Source organism: Ovis aries, chromosome 1 (genome assembly GCF_016772045.2).
Source record: "Ovis aries strain OAR_USU_Benz2616 breed Rambouillet chromosome 1, ARS-UI_Ramb_v3.0, whole genome shotgun sequence".
Lineage (NCBI taxonomy): Eukaryota > Metazoa > Chordata > Mammalia > Artiodactyla > Bovidae > Ovis > Ovis aries.
In genome coordinates, this window is record NC_056054.1 from 45,849,388 (window position 1) to 45,868,702 (window position 19,315).

A 19,315-nucleotide genomic window follows, 5' to 3' on the forward strand; every position below is an offset into this window, starting at 1 on the left:
GGGGCAGGTAAGCAAATGTAGTCCCGCTGGGATTTCCAAGAGCGGATGAATCCATTTTGTGAAGCAAAACCATTGTTTATGGGAGAGATGGTAAGAGATTAGCAGATTGAGAGGATAGAACCAAAAATAATTAATCAAAAGTTGTGTTTGCGTCATTACATAATTGTGACACATTTGGGCATTCAGCATCCAAAATGGTGTTAAAAACTAGAGTAAAATGCATGGAAAGCACTAAGTGCCGAGTACAAAGTGAACTCAATAAATTTTTCATTGGCCTCTTCATCATCATCATTTTATCACCACATGGGAAAGTTAGAATGTAAGTAAAAGTATTAAATCCTTCCAAAATGCCTTCTATTCTATTTTACTTTCATTTTTACAGATATATTAAGATCAAAAGCCATAGAGGGCAATAAAGTGACTCAGAGAAGTAGCATTTGCCCAGTTCTGATTCCTTTTTTTATAGCTTGTTGCTATATTTCACACTACAAATAGCAAATAAAAATTGTCATATGACAGCAAATAAAAATTGTCATATGACATAGATAATCAATGACTTCCATGCAGATTTTACTGATAATATCAATACCATCTGCAATATATTCTTTGGTAATTAATTAATGACTGTTTCTACTCACTGATGCCAATGATAAAAATTTAACTCAGTTTATAAATTTATTATTTGTCATACAAGCTGAGACTGATTTAGGTACTTTTGGAAAATGCCTTCCAATGCACTTTTTTTTTTTTCAGTTAGTGAAAGCACTTAAAAGGCTATAATAAAAGATATATAATTTGAGATTAGTATGCAAATGGTTTAAAATAAACTTAGAAAAATGGGCATCATCTAGAGATACTGTGGTCACTGGAATAAACATACCAATGACCAATACTCATAATTTAATTTACCTTCTAGAAAAAGATTTGTGAACGCATTCACTATACAATGGATTTAATGTCTTCCAATACCTGCCCCTCAAATATATTATTTGAAGACAATTTGAATTTATTTGATATACCAAAAAGTGATAAGAAAGGTACCTTCAACCAATAGTTTGGAAGTGTACTGAATCAGAAATTCCAGAGATGGAGGCCAAGAATCAGGTAGTTCTAATATCAGACAGGTTTCAGGACCATTACTGAAAGTCTCTGTATTTCTTCATTCACTCATTTATTCATTCATTCCTTCATCTGACAAATATGTGCTTAGTACCTACTATGTGCCAAGTACTATGTTAGGCACGAAGAGAAAAAAAACCTCTGCCCTCATGAGTTTACATCCTGCAGAGGACACAAGGCAATGTGCAATAAATATAATAGGTAAGTAAACTATATGTACTGGAAGGTGGTAACTGAGAAGAAATAAAAGATCAGGGTAAAGGGGTGAATTTTTTTGGACATGAAATAAAAATACTATTCTTAATCATAAGTGAAGTGTGGCTGAATGATCAGTTGAACAAAGGATGCTGGTATTCTTGCCTGCTTGTTCTCTTTCTGGCAAAGACCCAGCTCTTCCTCATTTTCATGTTTCTTCTTCCCATTGTGTTCACAGGATTGCACAATCTTTCCCACAGCCTCTTGATGCAAAGCCATTACTCAGCCAGCGGGAGGCTGTCCCCCCAGGGAACCTACCACAGCGTCCTGACCGGCTGCCAATGAGTGACGCATTCACAGACAACTGGACCGATGGCTCCCATTATGATAACACGGGGTTCGTTGCCGAGGAGACCACAGGCGAGAATGCCAACAATAATCCCCTCCTGAGTTCGAAAGCTAGAAGCACATCTTCTCATGGACGCAGGCCTTTGATTAGGCAGGATAGGATTGTTGGTGTTCCCCTGGAACTTGAGCAGTCTACACACAGACACACACCAGAAACAGAAGTGCCTCCTTCCAATCCTTGGCAGAATTGGACCAGAACCCCTAGTCCTTTTGAAGACAGGACTGCTTTCCCTTCCAAATTAGAGACAACTCCTACCACCAGCCCATTGCCTGAAAGGAAAGAACATATAAAAGAAGCTACTGAAATCCCTAGTCCTTTTTCTCCAGGAGTACCGTGGGAGTATCACGATTCTAATCCCAACAGGAGTCTCAGTAATGTTTTTTCTCAAATCCACTGCCGCCCAGACTCTTCTAAAGGTGTTATTTCGATTAGCAAAAGCACAGAGAGGCTTTCCCCACTAATGAAAGATATCAAGTCCAATAAATTCAAAAAGTCACAGAGTATCGATGAGATTGACATTGGTACATACAAGGTTTATAATATACCATTAGAAAACTATGCTACTGGGAGTGATCACTTGGGAAGTCATGAACGACCTGACAAAATGTTGGGACCAGAGCATGGTATGACCAGTATGTCTCGAAGCCAGTCAGTCCCGATGCTGGATGATGAGATGCTCACCTACGGAAGCAGTAAAGGGCCTCAACAACAGAAAGCATCCATGACCAAAAAAGTCTATCAGTTTGACCAAAGCTTCAATCCCCAAGGAGCAGTGGAAGTTAAAGCGGAAAAGAGGATACCGCCCCCTTTTCAACACAATTCTGAGTACGTGCAACAACCCGGGAAAAACATCGCCAAGGATTTGGTTAGTCCTCGAGCTTACCGAGGATACCCACCAGTGGAGCAAATGTTTTCATTTTCTCAGCCATCTGTTAATGAAGATGCTGTGGTCAACGCCCAGTTTGCAAGTCAAGGCGCCAGGGCAGGCTTCTTGCGAAGAGCTGACTCCCTGGCGAGCTCTACAGAAATGGCCATGTTTAGAAGGGTCAGTGAACCTCATGAGCTAACTCCGAGTGATAGGTATGGCCGACCTCCGTATAGGGGTGGTCTGGATCGCCAAAGCAGCGTTTCAGTGACTGAGTCCCAGTTCCTGAAAAGGAATGGCAGGTATGAAGATGAACACCCTTCATATCAAGAAGTGAAAGCTCAGGCGGGAAGTTTTCCAGTTAAAAACCTTACCCAAAGGAGGCCATTGTCTGCAAGAAGCTACAGTACAGAGAGTTACGGTGCCTCCCAAACCAGGCCAGTTTCAGCTAGGCCTACTATGGCAGCTCTTTTGGAAAAAATACCATCTGACTATAACTTGGGTAACTATGGTGACAAGCCATCAGATAACAGTGATATAAAGACGAGGCCCACTCCTGTCAAGGGAGAGGAGAGCTGTGGTAAAATGCCTGCAGACTGGAGACAACAGCTGCTTAGACATATAGAAGCTAGAAGGTTAGACAGGGTATGTTTGGCATTTCTCTGTAAGAATATCCCTCCTGCCTTTAGTTTTACTTTATTGGCATTTCTGAGCACATGTAGTGAAGCATGAACTACATGAATGAATAGATGATGAGCATTTTATTTATCTTATATGTGGGGAAATTGATCATAATAGTTTTTCATGGATACTATTTAATGCTCTTCGAGAGTTCACCACTTGTAGGTCAATTATTTATCAAAACTATCCTAAAAGTGGTTAGTGAGAAAGAATTCAACTCTGTTATATGGGATGGTGCTTCAATTGCTTTCTAGCCATGAGGGCAAAATGCCTCTCCTAGGACATGAAACTGTTCTCTAGTGACCTAGAGAAAATTATTTTTATTGAATCTATGAAAAGTGAGTATTCTGCTCCATTCTGCACAGACTCACATATACTGAAGTCAGACCTAATTTGTTTATAAAATCCGCATATAGTTACTGCTATGGGACTCCTAAAGTTGTTACTTCTAATGAGCAATAATCTTCCCAGCAAGAAACAGAAAAATAAAATAAGCAGAGATTGAATGCCCTCCCACACATTACTTTGTTTAATGAAAGTCCTGCCATTTAGAATGTTGGTTTTCATATAGAAAGAAATGTTTAAATTCTAATCATACTACAGACAACAAAAATAGATGATGTCTTTATGAAGACTATAAACATACAAATTAGTGTGTGTATATTGCAGCAAAAAAGAGGAAAATAATCCCAATTCAGTTAAAATTGAATCACAATAAATCACAGAATGCATAGTAATTGAAGAGAGTAAAAAAAAATTTCTATAAGGCCTGAATTATATTCTTGTTGCTGTTTATATCTCTCTAAGAGAAATCTGGTATTTCATTTTCTAGAACTATGATCAATTGACCGTCACCACTGAGTGTACTTTGTAGCTTTGGTGTAGAGGGCTCTGTACACTGCATTGACCTTAGAATCTTAAAACTCTAGTTTGTGAAAATAGGGCTTTTTGTTCTGATTTTCTAGGTTTCAACGCTCAGTGTAAATTGGGGATCTGGGTAATAATATACCATTAGAATGTTTCACTCAGTAGTTTTAGTTAAAACTATTAAAAGCATAGGTCATTGCATTTATTATATATTTTCTTAATGGTGAATTTTATGTTTTCAGGTGTACTCTTTTAAAATAATTATATTGTTTGTAGGTCGTGTCTACATGACAAGGAAAACAATTATTAATAAGAAAAGAGTGAACTAATAAATGTGGGTGTGGGTGTTAGTTTCTCAATGTGGAAACTGGTTCTGCCTTGCAAAATATTTCATCAGAATGTCTGTTTCAAATAGATGTGCTCAGTCCCTTTGAAGGGAGCCTCATCAAAGCCCCATGACTGGGTGTCAGTGGGAGACACCTGGTCGGTTGTCACCATGCCTTACTTCAAGTTTTACCCTCCATGTAGACAGATAACTTGGAGGGCGAAAATATTTGGGGACAAATAAAACAGTACAGTTTGGGAACTCTGGCCTTGTGTAGACACGACCATACATAACAGGGTAAGATGAACTAGCCGAGAAAGGTTATCAGAAGCTTTTTGGAGCATGTATACAATGACTAGTAAATTGAGGCAACAAAGGAGTGAATGGAAACAGATAATGAAAAAAAAAAAAAAAAGACAAAATTTTAAGCATTTGGTACTATCATTTATTTACTAGTTTCCCAGATAAATGTTTCATTTCCCTTGATCAGAGTTGCTGTAAAGTAGGCATCTTCCCTAGTTGGAGCAGGAATTTGGAGGGAGGAAAATAGGACTAAAGAAAGGGGATTTAGATCAGCAGAATTCTAGAGACCCTGCCCATCCCAGATGCAGATAACTAAAAGTAAATTTGTATGTATTTTCCCTTGTTGTGACAATGCCTCCCTTTTAAATTAGTCTTCACATATCCCCTGTCTGTTTATAATTTCCTCAGTTTGTCTTTCATTTTTCAGAGCAATTTCAATGTATGTTCAATAGCTTCTCATTTAATTCAAAGAAAGTAAATTACCTTAGAATACTGCTTCAATCCATCAAATCCTGAAAGCTCTTACTCCTTTCTCTGAGTAACTTCTTCCCTCTCTCAATCAAGTTGCTGAGTTATTCAGGTTGTATCTTACTTAAAACTTACATACAGCATAAATTCAGGGTACTGGAGCACAGACTTATTATGTAAAAATAGTTCTGTATTGTGGTATTTGACATTTTGCCCAAAGTGAGATTGCACCAGGCACAGCTTGCTTCCTTCCCAGTAAAATTTAGTTGTGTGATTTGAACTCTGGGAATCAAACAGTTACACTGGAAACTACAAGATCTTTGTCCATTCCTTATAAAAGAGAACTGCCTAGAATCTTGGACATTGGATAAGCTTAACAGCTCTACATAATGTTGGTTAAAGACCTTGCTTGGTGTTGACCTTGGAGAGGCAGCTCTGAGTACTGCCATAGAATAAAGGTGCTTGTTTTCTCCTTTGGTTTGATCTCAAGGCTCGTGCTTCCACTACAGAACCCCACTTGACTGAGAGATAGTAAAACATGAACCCATATGTCTAAGACTGCTACTCTGCCATAGCTGCTGAGAAATCACTAGACTGAAGTCATTTTAAACCTTAAGGAATCCTTCAAGTGCTAGCTTGAAATGTTCAATGTCCTTCTCAACTTTGGCATGGTGACAATGAAAAAAATTCTCTGAATGAAATAATCAGGTATCCATAACAAATATGAATGGTTGACAGCACACCATCAGGAGTGTAATCGTCTTTCAGTTGACAAAATTCTGATCCTAAAAATCATTACTTTGCAAATAATGCAATAATAACTGTCAGTATAATAACTGTCTCCTGCTAATGTTCAATAATATTCGGTTTTAAAAAGTGTACTAACTTCAATAGATTTTTTAAAATTAATTAAAAGGGCCAAATGCTGTCAGTTATTGTATTTTCATGATAGGCAGAAAGTAGAGATCATACTGATGAAAACCATCTGATGACAAGATATGCAAAATGACTTAATTTTAAAATGAAGTTCTGTAGAAAAAAACTGAACCACTTGGAATAACTTCAGATGCACTTACTGAAGGGTAGCCGCAGTGCAGATATCACTAGAATATTCTATAAATGTTTAGGTATATCAGATAAATAGCATTAATAATTCAAAGCATAGTTCCTTTAGTTTCATTATGAAATTTCATCAGTTTAAAATGTAATTTTTAAGAAACAACAAAAGAGAATAATTGGATTCACATACAAAATGAGTAGTTTAACTAAATTAATAAATTCAATCATCCACTGGTCAGATTGAATGACTTTTTGACCAGCTCTTTTCCTGAGTTGCCATAATTATGCCTATAAGACAGAAAAAAAAAAAACTGACTGATTTTCACTTTAACTTCGCAGGGCATTAGTTTTAAGGCAGAATTAGGAGCTAGTATTTGTCTTTTGTGTATGCTAATCTCACAATATGAAAGAGACCATGAGATTTGCAGCTGACAAAATTTAAGACCTCACTGTTTGAAATTTTTGAATTAATAGATCACTACTGATAAACATTTGTCCAGAATCACTACAATCATGATATATAAAAGATAGGCTCTATGCCTATGAGATAGTAACAATGTAAAACAGAATGTTATCTTTGCTTTTTTGTCTTTTCTGTAGTTTTGGATGGTACTCATTATGTTCATAACTAACACTGTTTACTGTATGCTTCTGTCTGATCAAGTGCATGTTTAAAAAAGAAAGTTACCGTTTGCCTGCATAAAGTTAAATGTTATAAATTTAAACATGTTCATGTAATAATCAGTTTGTTGAGCATGTGTTCACATCCTGTCACATGATTATTTCCTCTACTCAGAATGCTGCTTACAAACACAACACAGTTAACCTTGGCATGCTGCCCTATGGAGGTATTTCAGCAATGCATGCAGGCAGAAGCATGACTTTAAACTTGCAGACTAAGTCTAAATTTGATCTACAAGAACTACCTCTTCAGAAAGTAAGTATGGACTGCCCTACATGTGTCAGCATACCAAAGCCAATTAATGTTGTTTGTTCACGTAATGTGTTTAGGCTGTACGTACAATCCTGCTTACAGACTCTCAGGAGTCCAAAAAGCATAAGGGCAAATAATATAGAGCCCCTACTCTTAGCTGCTCAATGAATATTGATAGCTAGACTGATTATTAGGTTCCTACTTAACAGCTTTGCTTTTTGGATTGAGCAGGTACATGGCTTCTTGTGTTGCTTTAAGACTCATTTTTCTTATTAGTCATTTCCTTTTTCTTTTATTCTTTGCTTTTCTTTCTTTCGTGTGTATGTATATGTATATATACACATGTTGACTTTTTTTTTTAACTTTTTGGAGATAGTCCTATACTCTCTTACTGATGCATTCTGAGAACAGAAAAAGAAATTATGATTGGATTTTAGTTGGAAAAGTCCTAGAGCCCTAGGTTAGAATGACAGTTAAGTCATTAGCACTTCTAAAAGCTTCATTAGTCCATTTTTTGTGTGGGAAATATTACACAGAAGTAAAACATGGGAAACGAATTTGCGGCTTAAGAAGCAAATTTTTACTCATCCTAGGTTAATGGGAAAGTAGCAAGTTGACATGGTTTAAAATGAAAATGTAGACTCATTTGAAAGGGCATATACGATAAGAGAAAATATTTCCATTGTCCGAGGACCATTTCTGCTTGTTTTATTCAGGCAAAACAGAAAATGTCCATTATACCTGTTTAAATTGACTAATGCAATCTGTCTTAATTGCATTTCAATGGAAACTAATGAGTCATTTTCACACAATATGCCATTATGACTATATTGTTAATGTAGTCATTAACCTGGTAAGTTTTTATTAAAAAAAGAAAAAGCAATGTCAAAGTAAGGATAATAAAATGATGGTAGCCTCCAAACTCTCTTCTCTTAATCAATTAATGAACAGATGAAACAAACTACCCTCCCAGCAAAATGAATGTCATAAGACCTCAAACTCATATTTTATTGTCAAATTAGTCTTAATAACAGTCCCTAACTCTGGATACTTTGCTTCCTACTCTGAGGAGAGTCATAAAATCAGCAAAACATTTCTGTTCATAGCTTTTTTTCTTTAATCACCCATGATCACTTAAAAAAAAAAACCGACTTAATTGAGAATTTCTGTAAGTTATTTTCTCTGTCCTCAGTCTCCTGTTGCAGAGCCAGTATTGTATACAAAAGTCTCTCCAGGAAGAAAAATGCCTGATCTGTGGCCTGTGCCTATGTCAATGACAGAACCCTCGCTCTCTGAGAAATTTCAAAGTGGTAAACTTGACGTCCCTGAGCTCAGAATTGAGACTGAGTGTTGTTGGCTCCAACACACTACTATCAGTAAGACCCTTTTCACTGGAGCCTCTCCTTTAATGGAGCCTGTTCTTAAGGTCTTCTTAGATGCTCAGGGCTCATCCTCTGCCCTTAAAAAAAAAAAAAAAAAAAAAAAAAAAACAATGTTCAAAAGGGTCTTGAAACTCATTTGCACTAAGGAACAGATGAGCTATCACCAACTTAAACAGACAGCTTTCCTGGAGGGCTTGTCAATTAAATAGAAATCAAACCCTTAAGTTACAATGATAGAATTTCAGAATGTAAAGAGCAGATTAGAGAGGGCTTGGTATGAAAGAAGCTATTGCTTGAACTCCTGGAAAGTATTGTATGGACAGCCCCTTATTTTACTTAGTTTTTTTGCCCTGTTTTCTTGTCAGTCTATAGAATAATATGCACATATTCAGTGCCTGAAAGGGCTTCCCTTGTGGCTCAGCTGGCAAAGAATCCGCCAGCAATGCAGGAGACATGAGTTTGATCCCTGGATTGGGAAGATCCCCTGGAGAAGAGCAAGACTACCCACTCCGGTATTCTGGCCTGGAGAATTCCAGACTGTATAGTCCATAGGGTCACAAAGAGTTGGACCTGACTGAGCGACTTTCATTTCAGTGCCTGAAAAATGGTAATACACTTGAAACACTGTTTCTCACTGTGTACATTATTCTCCAGATATAAATTAAGTACCTCTTTGCTGCTGTATTAATTTTATGATGTTGTTTGGAGTACTCTATAGAATGGATTCATTAACTATTCTTGTTGTTCAGTTGCTCAGTTGTGTCTGACTCTTTTCAAACCCATGGACTGCAGCACACTAGGCCTCCCTGTCCTTCACCATCTCCCAGAGTTTGTTCGACCTCATGTCCATAGAATCAGTGATGCCATCCAACCATCTCATCCTCTGTCATCCCCTTCTCCTCCTGCCTTCAGTATTTCCCAGCATCATGTTCTTTTCAAATGAATTGGCTCTTCGTATCAGGTGGCTGAGGTATTGGAGCTTCAATTTCAGCATCAGTCCCTCCAACCAATATTCAGGGTTGATTTCCTTTAGGACAGAGTGGCTTGATCTCCTTGCAGTTCAAGCGGCTATCAAGAGTCTTCTCCAACACCACAATTCAAAAGCATCAATTCTTCAGCACTCAGCATTCTTTATGGTCCAACTCTCACATTCATATATGACTACTGGAAAAACAATAGCTTTGATTATACGGACTTTTGTCAGCAACACGATGTATCTTCAATATGCTGTCTAGGTTCATCATAGCTTTTCCTCCAAGGAAAAAAACATCTTTTATTTTCATGACTGAAGTCACTGTCCTCAGTGATTTTCGAGCCCAAGAAAATAAAGTCTGTCACTGTTTCCATTGTTTCCCCATCTATTAGCCATGAAGTGATGGGACTCGATACCATGATCTTAGATTTTAGAATGGTGAGTTTTAAGCCAGCTTTTCACAACTCTTTAGTTCCTCTTCAGTTTCTGCCATTATAGTGGTGTTATTTGCATATTTGAAATTATTGATATTTCTTGCACCAGTCTTGATTCCAGCTTGTGCTTCATCCAGCCCAGTATTTCACATGATGTACTCTGCATATAAGTTGAATAAGCCAGGTGACAATATACAGCCTTAATGTACTCTTTCCCAATTTGGCACCAGTCCATTTTTCCTGTCCAGTCTAACTATTGCTTCTTGACCTGCATACAGATTTCTCAGAAGTCAGGTAAGGTGGTCTGGTATTCCCAACTCTTTAAGAATTTCCCACAGTTTGTTGTAATCCACACAGTCAAAGGCTTTAGTGTAGTCAATGAAGCAGATGTTTTTCTGGAATTCCCTTGCTTTTTCTGTGTTCCAGTGGATGTTGGCAATATGATCTGTGGTTTCTCTGCCTTTCCTAAATCCAACTGGAACATCTAGAAGTTCTCAGTTAATGTACTGTTGAAGCCTAGCTTGAAGGATTTTGAGCATTACTTAGCTGGCATGTGGGATGAGTGCAATTGTACAATTGAACATTCTTTGGTATTACCTTTCTTTGGCCTTTTCCAGGCCTGTGGCCACTGCTTAATTTTCCAAATTTACTGACATATTGAGTGCAGCACTTTTACATTATCTTTTAGGATTTGAAATAGCTCAGCTGGAATTCTATCACCTCCACTAGCTTTGTTTGTAATAATGCTTTCTAAGGCCCACTTGACTTCACACTCCAGGATGTCTGGCTTTAGGTGAGTAATCACACCATCATGGTTATCCAGGTCGTAAAGACCTTTTTTTGTACAGTTCTTCTGTGTATTCTTGCCACCTCTTCTTAATATCTCCTGCTTCTGTTAGGTCCATACCACTTCTGTCCTTTATTGTGCCCATCTTTGCGTAAAATATTCCCTTGGTATCTCTAATTTTCTTGAAGAGATCTCTAGTCTTTCCCATTCTACTGTAGCTCTAAGATGATCTATGGATGGCACAGATCTTCCCTGGTGGCACAGTGATAAAGAATCCACCTGCCAGTGCAGGAGATGCTGGTTTGATCTGTGGGTCAGGAAGATCCTGTGGAGAAGCAAATGGCAACCCACTCCAGTATTCCTGTCTGGGAAATTCCATGGACAGAGGAGCCTGGAGGGCTACAATCCATGGAGTCACAAAAGTAGACACTACTTAAAAACTAAACAGCGACAAGATGATCTGTAACAGAAATGTTGCAGAATTATAATACTTGGAGATATTGCAAACTTCCCAATTGGGCAAAGAGATGATGTAAATGAATTCTGTTTGGAAACTCTATTAAATTGCAAACCAAGAATAAAGAAGTATGGAAAAGAAACTGAAATATATATGTATGTAGACACACACACATATGTAGAACTGAATCACTTTGTATACAGCTGAAACTAATGTAATATTGTAAATCAACTATGGCGCCTGTGTTCTAAGTCACTTTAGTCATGTCCAACCCAGGACCCTGTGGATTATAGCCTGCCAGGCTTCTGTCCATGAGATTCTCCAGGCAAGAATACTAGAGTGGGTTACCATGCCCTTGTCCAGAGGATCTTCCCAACCCAGGGATCGAACCCACATCTCTCATGTCTTCTGCATTGTTAGGCAGGCTGTTTACCACCTGGGAAGCCCCAAATCAACTATACTTCAATATAAATAAATTACTATGCTGCCATCCAGCTTCGCATCAAAAAAGAATATCAAGTATTGAAATAGCCTATCTCAAAATGAATTATCACTAATACTTTATTATTTGGTGATTCAGTTGGTAAAGAACCACTTGCAATGAGGGAGACCCAGGTTCGATCCCTGGGTTGGAAAGACTCCCTGGAGAAGGAAATGGCTACCCGTTCCAGTATTCTTACCTGGGAAATCCCACGGACAGAGTAGCTGGTGGGCTACAGTCCATGGGATCACAAAGAGTCAGACACGACGGAGCAACTGACACTTTTCATTCATACCAAAAACAACAACAACAACAGAAGAGAGAGGGCAAGGATGGAAAAGAAACAGGGTTACTACTCTGTTGCCCCCAAACTATTATATGATCCAAAGGATCGCTTTAAGGCCTATAAAATGTAGGTATTTAGGCATCTGGACAACTTTCCTCCCCTGCTACTATTGCAAAACATTATCAGGTGTATGTACCGGATGCTTAATCAGTTTCAAAATTACTCCAGGGACTCCTTTCTTTCCAACCTTGGTCTCTGCCCTTTTGCCTTTGTGCTCAGATACATCTCTCCCACAGAGCTTATTAATTATAAAATTTGTTTGGTTTTCCTGGGAAACTTTAGGGTTAACCTTTCTTAAGGTACAATCTCTCAGAGTCTCCCTTCTGGCTCCACTGACCCATTGATAATCAGTCCTATGACTGACGTTCAATTTCCTGGAACTCTTCTCACCAGGAAAGGAGATAGGCAAAAATTATTTTCCTTTGATTTACAAATATATAAAAATCTATTATGACACTCTCACCTTACCACTTAAGATAATAATATTAGCATCAGCTATTTAAATATCAGACGACACTCTCACCTTACCACTTAAGATAATAAATATTAGCATCAGCTATTTAAATATCATGAAGGCCTCTAAATGATTGTTAGCCATGAGAACTGCACTAAAATATAGAGTAAGATCAAAATATAAACACTCTCAATAGGTAAAATTAACAAAACTGTTTATTTTCCCTTGAAAATACTGGAGCTGTCTTTTTATTCATAAAATCCCTGAATGATAATAGTGCCTCTCTATTTACGTGCTATGGTAAATGAAACTGAGTTGTCCTAGAAAGAATGAATGAAGTGTCCTAAGAAACTGAAATGAATGCTTTCAGGTATTGTCAATTAAGCACTGGATAGGGAATTGCAGCATCCATTTTTCATAGATGGTGCCTTTGCCAGGGAATATTTGGAAGCTGAGATCCAGGCCCTTTCCCCACACTCTCTGCTGGCAAGACTTAACTTCTTGTAATTAGGAGAAAGGAGAATCCTTTTGTATTTTTTCTGTTACACTGAAATTGTCTTTTTGCAAGTTATGTACCCAGAGAGAGCACCTTTGTGTGATTGCTACCTCTCTACTCCCTCATGGTAATTGACAAAAAGATGCTATTTGTATTAATACTACCTGAAGTCCTGATCCAGCAATTTATTTGGTTTTTTTTTGGTTTGCTGATTTTTTATTTTAAGGCTACCAAAATGTGTCTAATTCTATTTTTTTCCAAATTTTCTTTTAAGCTAACTTGTAATAAACTAGAGGATATATCTGTTGATGAAGATTAAAGAACTCTGCACTTAATAAAGCATTTAAACAATGAATATTTAAGTGGATAAAAAGAAAAGGCACTCCCAGATTTTGATACATGTTTTGAATATTTCTATTTTTTTATATTTCTTATATTCCAAGTCTAGTATTATACATTTTCCATGGATTACAAGCCAAATATAGGCTTTCTGTACTGTAAAGAGTAAATTACAGTTTCTATGGTAACTTTATAGAATTTCTTGATATTAACAGAATGCAAATAAAAACCATAAAAATTAGTTTGATAAATTTAATTTATTTTTTAATATTTTCATTTTTTTGATGCTTATTCTAATTTCCTAAAAGATTTCATAGTACTTATTACCAGAACATGTAAGACATACACATGTGCTATTGAATTATAAATTATTAGTATTCTGTCTTTATTTATGTATTCATTTATTCATTCATTTATTCATTTCTCATTTATAACTGCCTCTCCAAAAAGCATTTAAGGTAGCTTTCTATGACTTTATTGATGGTTCAATGTGCTTCTTTGGATGTGCTCTGTTGTAAATGAGCTTAGCTAATGTCTTGAAATTTTATGTTATCAAAAGAAATATAATATTGCAAAATGTCAGTTCAAACTGTCATTTTTATTATCCACATTAATGGTGGGAAAAATAGATATCTTGACAGGAGAAGAATAAAGACTAGGATTTATTGAAAATATGTACCTAGTACCATGAGATATTTTAAATGCATTTTTTCACACAACCCTCACCAAAAACCCTAAATGGAAGTATTATCACCATTGTATAGAATAGGAAACACAAAAGAATATGCAAATAGAATATTTTAACTAATCCAAAATATATCACAGCCCAAATCATCCCCTATGAGCTATAGAAACAGTACTTTCTTATTTAGCTGAGTTTAATAAATGCTAGTGGTTACCTTCCACTCTTCAACATATGCTTGCATTTCCTGAGCACTCAGTATCACTAAGAAATATGTTTGGTAGCAATAAAAGGTTATGAACCTAAGAAAATTGCAAGTTACTCATCCATGCTACTGCTGCTCCAGAGATATGCAAGCCTAGGAAAGAAATCACTTGCCTTTTCCAACACCCTATCTGCAGGTGTCCAGCTGCCAATATACACAGTGTGGTCTCTTCTGCACTGAAGAAATAGATAATTTTTTTCTTGTTCTTTTTTTTAACTTCTACGACCATAATATTATTCCATAGCTCCTACTACTTACTGGCTATTGAAGCAGACACTAATATAAATTATAATTTCAGGGGAAGAGAAGTTGAAATTATGGAAACATGTATTAAATAATATTTTAATATAATTTTGCCTGGAAGAAAATGACCTCACTATTTTATTAGTTGATACTCATTTTACTATCATTGAATTAGGGAACGTTTGCACGTAAACTCTTTAAATTTCTAATGTCCTTTCCTATAGATATATGTGCATTACTCAGGATCAGATAGTTCCAGTATTAACATGTATTCATTCACCTGAGTTCCAAGGGTTATTTATTTAATTCCAGTTCTGTTTTGTTTGCTGAAAGCAAAGCAAGATTTATGTAGAACCTTGGGTTAATTTATGCCTATAGTTTCTCTTGATTTTGCTGCATCTATTATTGGCTATCTATCACTCAGGAAGGATTCACTTATCTTTATAACTACGAAAAAAATCCTTCAGTCTGTAAATCCACATAATTCCTCATAGACAGTGACTAAAACTACCAAAATAATCTTGTACTCATACAGATGCTTCCTCACCTTTATAATGAAACAATAGCTTAAAGATCATCTGGATATTCCATTACCATCTTCAGACTGAGATCTGTGAAATCATAATGATGTAGATTCAAGCTTGATGTATATTTGTCTTTATGACCTACTTTTTTCAGAAAAAGAATAATATAACAATAATTTCACTGAAAATACTTTGGAGAAAGTTGTTTTCAACACGTTTTTTAACTGTGTGCCTTTGTGAACTATGTGCCAATTACTAAGTGAAATAATCCTTGAGTTCTTAAGTAATATATCCCAAGACCTTTGCAAAGTGCCAAATTATAATACTACTCTGATATAATTCTTCCAGCTAATTGCCATAAGTTAATTTCCCAAGCTTGCAATGCCCTTAACACTAATGCAATTAACAGTCAAGAGCAAACCTTCAGGAGCAGCTAAGCCCATTTACTCATATATGCGAATCCTGTACATACACATATACTCACATAGAGGCATGCATACACACACATGCATACATACACTCATATACATGCTTGTACATACACAGATATATAGACACACAAAGACACATATATTCATACGCATTGTGTCTCAGGAAAATCAGAAATTACTTCTTCCAGTGGAGGCTTGTGATCATTCGCAGCAGTCAAAATCACAATTGTTAAATCTGCAAATGTTTGCAGTCATTTTTTGGACTAGTGTCTGTTCAGCAAAACTTTTTCTAACATTACTGAATTTCTTAAGTTTAATTTCTGACTTTTAAGTAAATCACACCGACCATTTTCTCTTTTATTTTGAAATATTAAGATCTGCAGAATTTAGAAGCTGAAGAAATGCTATATTGTGATGATTCTCCACATATTTTATGTTTAATTGGTTATATGTGGTGAGGAAAAGACTAATTCTTAATCTTTTAAAGTATCTAAAGAAAATAACTCAAATGTGATACTAAAAATAAGTGAATGAAAACTGAACTCAGTTGATTATGTTCTTTGAAATAATAAATTATAGCCTCATTATTCTTTTTACACTTTTTGGTTGCTCCTTTTAACATTTCATAAAATTTTAACAACTGCATTTTTGAACAGTTCAGGAGCACTTTATTGAAAGTATTTTTTTGGTAAATAGCTATAATCATTCCTTTTGAGAAAAAATGTGAACCCACTACATAATTCTCTTTTGGGTTCCTCCCTCCCAAACATAAATAAATGTTTTCACAGTATTTCCGCGTTTGAAAACTGAAGTCACTCCTCGAGTGTCTCACTTAAGAGAAACAAAGATGCCAGAGCATTCTGGAAATGAATAAAGGAAATTGCTTTCAGGAAATTCCTTTACTCTTGTTGTCTATTCAGAGTATTTTCTTTTTCATGTGTCTGTGTATTTATGTTCTCTTTGGCCGCTGTAACATATTGAAATTGGTGGAGTTGTTAGTTCTAATTTTAAAAAGAGAAAGATTAATTGGTAAATGAATGAAGAATCTATGTCATCATGATCTTAGGATTTTTAATAAGGGTTTTAGTCTTTTTTAACATTAAAAAGAATCGGGCAATTTCAGTTGTTCTCTGTGACTAAGAGTCATGTTGGGGCAGCTGATGGAAGTTTAGTGGAGGAAATAGTGATAAAGATGGGGATGAAATGGAGAAAAAAAAGGATTATTTGTGCTTAATTCTGGCCACTTTGAAAAACTCTGTGTTCCACAAACTGAGCTAGTTGAACATATTTATAATCCCACTTTACTGGCAAAGAAATCAAACCAGCAACAACATGCATACTAAAAATTCCAAAAGAAAACTGTCCAGTAGTGCCCACTCTGCATAATTGTATTTTAACTGCTTAATTTTAAAAATTGTATGTCATAATATTAGCTAGAAAAATTATGCATGGGCATGTACAAACACTAATCTCTAAAAATAAAGATTAAAAAATTAATGCTTGAAATCAGGCAGATAGATGGTCATTGAGGAGCTGTCTGGTTATTTTCAAGTAATACATATGTTACATATGTTAAAGTGAAGTCACTCAGTCGTGTCCAACTCTTTGTGACCCCATGGACTGTAGCCTACCAGGCTCCTCCATCCATGGGGTTTTCCAAGCAAGAATACTGGAGTGGGTAGTCATTTCCTTCTCCAGGGGATCTTCCCAACCCAGGGGTCAAACCTGGGTCTCCCACATTGCAGGGAGATGCTTTAACGTCTGAGCCACCAGGGAAATCCTCTTAAATATGTTAACCTATATCTGATTTTCAAGCAAACACAGGTGAATTCATTCCTAACTAACCCAGGAACCTTAATTCAATACCTTTTTTCTTTTTTTTCATACTTTCTGATACTCATGAAAAAGGAATTCACACAGTCAAAATACAAGAAGAAAACTGATTTCCTTACTTTCACTATATCCACTAGACCCCAGAAAAATTTCACCTAAATTTTAGTTAATTTTGTCATAATAAATATTATTTTTAACAGTTCCAAGCAATGCTTTTTAAAAATGCATGTAATGAAAATGCAGATAGGATCATTATAAAATTGTTTTGTAAAGGAGGACAGTTAGGACCACTCAGTATAACTGGATGAAGCCTGGCAAGCAACACATCTGCACCATATTATGAAGAGAATGGCCCAGTTCTCTCATTCCAGGGCTGCAGGACAATTCTTCACACAAAGAACTGCACATACACTCTCTAACCAGACTTTCTGTATCCACAGGGATCCTCCAAAATATGTGGGGTAAATGGCATAAGAAAAACTGACTATAATATCTCACCACATAAGAATTCCCCAGGAAATCAGGCAGTACTTGTATATCCTATAAGCTAGAGGAGAAAAAAAGTCTATACAAAAAGTTAATCTGCTTCGACAGGAAAAATATCCCACTACTGTAGCCCTCCATAGGAGGCTGTCTTTCTCTTGGTTTATGATTACCTTCTGTTACTTAGATCAGATTACAAATGCCTCCCAAAATATCTAGTAGTAATAATAACAGAGACAGGAGTATTGTTATTTGTTAAAAAACAATAAGCAGTAAACCAGCCAAAAATAAAATATATATGAAGAGTTTAATCTTTAATGTATAAATGATCTACGCAAATAAATTTGGAGTCAAAACAATTATGATTTATTTAAACTGAAATTCTAACAGCCCAATACTTTTTGATGTGTTAGTTTTTCCTCTAACTGATCTATGGATAATGTCATAGTAACATGAATCTCACACTATGCTAGTGTTAACATCATTGTAGATTAGTGCAAGACACATTCTCCCAGAATCAGTACAGCTTTATAAAATTTGTTTTAGATTATGGTTTGGAATATTAGAAATTACATACTGTGTTTTGTATGGTTTCAGTTTATATTCTAAATGCTAAGATCATACTAAAGAAGTAACTTAAGCAACTTTTAAATGTGGTTTGTAACAATTGGTTAATTTTATTCTGATTATTTTTATTCCAGTACTGCAAATTTAAACTTCTCTTTAAAATTAAGTAAATAACTCTAAGATGGTTATTTTAATTGAATTTCTCATTGCTTCCAAAAAGCTATTAATTTACAATTCTTATCAAGTAAATAGTGGATAAAAGTACCTCCAGTTTAGGATATATGTTTTTCTGCAATTAAAAAAAAAGTAATTTTACCATAATCATTAGGGACTCTTTTCAGAAAACTATGATAAACTTCTATTACATCACTAAAGAATGCCATACCATTTTTGCAATAGACCCCGTCCCAGCAAAGCAACATTTTAGACAATGGACAAGAAGATGTATCTCCTAGTGGCCAATGGAATCCTTATCCTCTTGGGAGGCGGGATGTACCTCCGGACACCATTACTAAAAAGGTAACCAATTTCAAATTAATGACACAAACCATGAACCTTGCATATCCATTGTAATATGTAATCCATATCTTGTGTCTTAACATCATTTCTAACTTTGTGATAAATTTAGGCTAAATACTATCCTACAATAGGGAGTTTGGCTAACTGTTTTAAGTGTGTTGAAAAAAATGAAAAGTGAATATTGCCAAATGTTCAGAGCTGGTAATGAATTTTTATAAACAACATCCTGCCACCTCTCTGAAAATGTATCACCTCTTATTAATGCCTGACACCCACCTTCAAAGTACAAGTACAGGAAATTGTGTAGTGTATACTTTCTGAGCTCGGATTCAGCAGCATGGTGTAACCAATTTGTAGAAAATGAAATTTGACCACTAAAAGATTGATTCATCAC

The 19,315-nt window shown here is 36.0% G+C and overlaps 1 protein-coding gene across 1 annotated transcript in view; it reads left to right on the top strand.

The window, feature by feature from the left end:
• Positions 1–19,315, top strand: part of LRRC7 (leucine rich repeat containing 7) — a 621,984-nt gene that overhangs the window by 517,269 nt on the left and 85,400 nt on the right. Inside the window, exons 21-23 of the mRNA XM_027971033.3 lie at positions 1,553–3,233; positions 7,088–7,228; positions 18,802–18,921. Coding sequence (XP_027826834.2) covers positions 1,553–3,233; positions 7,088–7,228; positions 18,802–18,921 — 1,942 coding nt within the window. The remainder of the gene's footprint in view (positions 1–1,552; positions 3,234–7,087; positions 7,229–18,801; positions 18,922–19,315) is intronic.